The sequence below is a fragment of the Opisthorchis viverrini genome, assembly GCF_000715545.1.
Source record: "Opisthorchis viverrini unplaced genomic scaffold opera_v5_154, whole genome shotgun sequence".
Lineage (NCBI taxonomy): Eukaryota > Metazoa > Platyhelminthes > Trematoda > Opisthorchiida > Opisthorchiidae > Opisthorchis > Opisthorchis viverrini.
In genome coordinates, this window is record NW_008751809.1 from 873138 (window position 1) to 877964 (window position 4827).

Sequence of the window (4827 nt, forward strand, 5' to 3'; positions counted from 1 at the left end):
GGTTCAGCTTGCCGACTACTACTACTACTACTACCAAAACTGACCAATAAAAACATACCGTACTGTGATAAAGACTGACAATATTCACCCACGGCGGTGAGCAAAATGGGAACTAAGTTTATTCAGCTCACGAAAAATCCCCGTTTTTTAAAACCATTTCGTCAGTGGATGTTCGACTGCCAGTACACTGATTGCCTCAAATAGCGGTTTCCTGACGCCATATTTCAAAATAGTAAATCAGCTCAATACATAAACATAACACCACAGTCAAACTTCTACTAAGTTTAAGGAAAAACCTCTTGTCTCAAATCAAAAAATGGAATATTTTGCACGGTTTACTTGTTCTTTAAATGGATTCCGTGTAAATTGCTGTCCAAGTGAAGACAAGACCGTAAACACAACCAAAAAGTTTGATACTGACCTTTTTCTTTTATATGGCGCAAACCACAGCTGTTCGAGGAAATGGAAAAAATCGGCTTCACTTATAAACCTCATTCCTTCTTGTTTGAGAAATTTCCGAGTTTCCTTTAAAATATCCGTCTTCATGATTTCAGTCAAAAATGACCGAATTTCCTCTTCATGTTCCGATGTCCTCGTCTCCGGCACACCAACTGATGCCACGTAGTTGTCCAGGAGTTTCGTAAACGCTAGATTAGGAATAACACTAAGTTTAGCTTGGGGTGTGGCTTAATTCTCTGATAATTTCACAATAATCGTACGCGTACTCACTTGTTTCACAGTATCCGACCGTATCCTTTACTCTCAGTCCACTCACTAAACCATTCATACTAAAATCTGGTGGAGCGAGAGGCTCATGTTAAGATTGTACAAGCTAAGCAATCTCTGCTGCATTATTTCAGTATCAATATTTTGTTCTTAGCAGAGAGCCTCCAGAAGGACAAAAATTTACATGGGCTGGAAAAAAAACCTTAGTGAATCTTATGGATAATTCCGATGTTTCCACTTCCGAGAACTCATCTCTCATCCAAACTTTCCAGTACACATTTGAAGAACCGCGGCTTACCGTATAAACAGTTGTCTGTGTTCAAACCAGAAAAGCGTTCCATGAATCAGCTAGTGGTCTCACCTTCCGTAGTTGTTGCCATAATCTCATATCCTAGAAACACCTATAATTAAGTAAAGCGCTTCTTCTCTGAGTTCCTTTCCTACTGACAGATTACTTTATTCCTCGACTACTGCGGTTGACTATGTAGTAAGTGTAGCCACAATTACATTCATCATTTGGTCACAATGGGTCTCAAGAAGCTCGTCTAACTGTTAGTGATTAATATACTCACATGACTCCGAAACTACTCACATCAGGTGTTCTGTGGCATGTATGATGCACTCAATGACATACACTATTGTTGACTTATTCTAAATAATGCCTAAGCATCTTGCTCCTTATTTTATAGATTTTCCTCTCAGAAGAACACTAGTAATAAGGCTGAGGAAGATTAGTCAACAGCGCACGAGTAAAACTGCACCAGGTCGGCGAATCAATCTAGTAGGGACTTAAATAAGAAGTGGCTTTGTGCAGCACGCTCAGTTAGACAAGCTGGGATAGAGATGTAAACCCAGTTACATACAGTTACATACAGTTCTAATGCTCATTAAAGCATCGGTGGATTTATTTTTATCGCAAGAATTGAATTGCTCGCACTGGTACAATCTAGATGGACTTGAAGTTGTACCATGATGGCAAAAGACACTTCATACAATTTAAGATAGCATTTCACGTAATCGATCTACAACCAAAAAGATTTCCCTGAAAGCAGTAATCTCCCCGGTGTACATCATTACATCCACTTTGGTGAAAACTGTAACTGATATACATTCAACGTGATAATAACGCTAACTGATTTCCGTAAGCGGACGCGTCAAACTCGATCGATTTACAAAGATGACCCCAGTAAATAATGCAAAGTTAGTTTTTTCGGCGCGGTTCAAGAAATCAGTTCAATGCCTAAACCAGGTGTGCATGATCTTTTAACCGAAAGTGATAGACTCTAAGTGTAGAGGTGTAGCCAAAAAGGCATTTGAAGCAAGAATTTATAGATAAACTACACGTCTAAAAAAATAAGCAGCCTTCAGACTCAACCAAAAGTTCACTAGGTTTGTTTTTAAGCCATCGCACAACTTGACCCGAAACCCAACAAAAATACTACACAGATGTGTGAATACTGAGGTTGCAGTAATGCAGTTTAATCATCATGGAAAGAGCTTTTCTGACCAAGAGGCTTGCGTGACTCACCAGGTATTGTTCGTATCCTGCTTATGAGGGCAGGCAGATTAACCTCTGCGAATAATGGATGTGGCGCTTCATCAGCTTGCGGATTGCTGTTTTTCATTGGACCTATACTCTTGAAGCTCAGTACAGCAAAACACTTGACTACCTTGAAAATTCAAGGAATAATCCTTCGTTGAACCGGATTTTGTGTGTTCGATCTTCCATAACTTTGTCACAAATTCGCGCAAATTCGCTTTTGAAATCTGAAGGCTGTAAATAGACTAAGTGCGTGTTTTTTAGCTTAATAAAATAAGGGGTTTAGGGAGATGTTTTATTATTCAACTGTTATATGCCATCTTGTGGTTTATCCGTGAAATTTTCTGTAGAGAAAAAGGAATCACTTAATCAATCTAAAACTGAGATGTTTTATTTCCACTAGACATTTTAATTCGTTGAGGCTAGCTTCTCAAGAATTTGGTCTGGTACGTACTGAACGAAACGATCACACCCCACTATTCCAATACCCATAACGTTTTTATTGTCAGAGGACGATAAATTTTGGGTAGTTAATACCCGTCTATCAAGATGGTTGCTGCGAACCTCACCGAATTTTAGCGGTAGTCATATTTGATCTTCACTGGAGATTGTTTTCATCTCCGTTTCTGGTTACATGCTATTTGGTCGTGTTCCATACGATAACTCCATCATTATTGTATTCAATACGATGACAACATACAGCCGCAAGGTAGGTTATGAGGTGAAATAGTTGCACCAAGATGTCAGTTCACACTGATTGATATGAAGCGTCAGTATAAATAGGTAGTTTCATAAGCTGCGATAATATACCATGTACAGTGCGTCTAAGTTGGACAAAGTACTATGAATGTTCTCATCAACCATATAGACTATCAAAAAGATGCTATATGAAATTAAGGCACGCTTGACGGAAGACTTCACCGTGTATTGAAATCAGGTGTCCGTGAATAATAACCAATCCATGGACTTACTTTTCACCGCTTGAAAATACTAAGAATAGCACCAAAATACCAGCAGTACCGTAAAAGTTTCGATGCATAGCCCACAATTGGTAAACCACTAAATTCTTCACCGCTTCTCTCCCAATACAATACTGTGTTCTCTTGGTTACAACCGCACTAGCAGTGCCTATCATATTGATCTTCTGCCCTATCGGAAGTCGCTAATTGACTGGGGGTAGATAATGGTCAAAATCGATTCATCGTTCCGTAAGAAAAACAAAGAAAAACAGGTCATCCACAATCTGAGAACGATCGGTCTGTCACGCTACGAAAAGTGTGGTTGTTCAATAGCTGAACGTTCAAAGCCGATACTGTCGACCAAAATGTTATGGCGTGAAAGAACAAGAGCCGCAATTTTGTGTACAGTGAAGGAAACATGCTTGTTGCACACGATAACCACTCCGAGGCAATGATTGACCACCCTCCATATCCCCGTGGACAACTGCCAAGAACACTGGTTATTCTCCTCCTCACTTGGTAGAAAAGTAGCCTGTTGTAGTCACATGCCAAACGCCTTATTCTTCTCCATTGTGTTCTTAAAACCAGAATCCATATCAGTTATTGAGTGGGGCTGATTGCTTATCAGCGCTTAGGGAAATACCGGCATTAATCTAACGAAGATTAACCACAGGTAGATATGCTATCTAAATCTATATACCAACATCCTTCACTGATGTAGAATGCCAAACTTTGGAACCAGTTTGATCGTATTCTGGCTCGCCCGAATTTCAGGTATTTCACGAACTAGAAAGCTGGTACCCACAAAACAGAGACAAAGCAACGGAAGATGTAGGGCGCGTGCTCGATTCATTATGTAAACGTAGTCAGCTGTACATGTGAAAGGAAGAGGGCCTTCGCTGAGGAGTTGTTCATTCGGAAATGCCAACTGACCGGTTACAGACCATTGAACAAGGAAGCAAAACTCTAATCTGCATCTTAGTTACAAGAACTGAACACAGATCTCCCAAACGAGTCTTCCTGGAGACTCATTGCCTCCAATCATTCGTCGGTCAAATAAAAGCAAATGTTACGAAGTGGCACCGCGAATTCCGCAACATTCCATTTTTTAATCGACGCAAAGCGAAATTTTACGAACAACACATACTACTCGCATGTTTCCCGATCAGTAGTATCACCGTTACACATGTAGTACCGAAATTACTCACAAAAAGGCACCCAACCGGTTGCTACTGTATGTTGCTTCAACTGAATTGTACGTTGCAAAATGCACGTTTACCTACAACATAAGGGAGAAGATCACCATGTACGATGTTTCACTCACCTTGATGTTCTGCGCAAATTGCACCGGCATATCAAAGTCTAGTAAGTGGATAAGCTTAAGGTTAGAACATCTTTACTAAGCATTTGGCAAATGACTCGAATGATTCCAACTCCGGTTGTTTTTAACCGTGGAAACTAATCTATATATAAATGTTCTTCGATCCAGGGATTTTGGGGAATTTTTCTCCTGAGGTGTGAACCGGAAGTACTGTTAAAAATGGGAAGCCAATGTGTACACGACGTGAATGGAAATGAGTACATTGGGAAAATACAGGTAAG

The 4827-nt window shown here is 40.0% G+C and overlaps 1 protein-coding gene across 1 annotated transcript in view; it reads right to left on the reverse strand.

Moving 5' to 3' along the window:
• T265_06968 (hypothetical protein) overlaps window positions 1–3344 on the reverse strand; it is a gene marked incomplete at both ends in the record, with an annotated part of 11472 nt that extends 8128 nt beyond the window's left edge. Inside the window, 3 exons of the mRNA XM_009172374.1 lie at window positions 422–647; window positions 2255–2500; window positions 3238–3344. Of these exons, the coding sequence (XP_009170638.1) occupies window positions 422–647; window positions 2255–2351 (323 nt within the window). The remainder of the gene's footprint in view (window positions 1–421; window positions 648–2254; window positions 2501–3237) is intronic.
• Between the last annotated feature and the right edge of the window lie 1483 nt (window positions 3345–4827).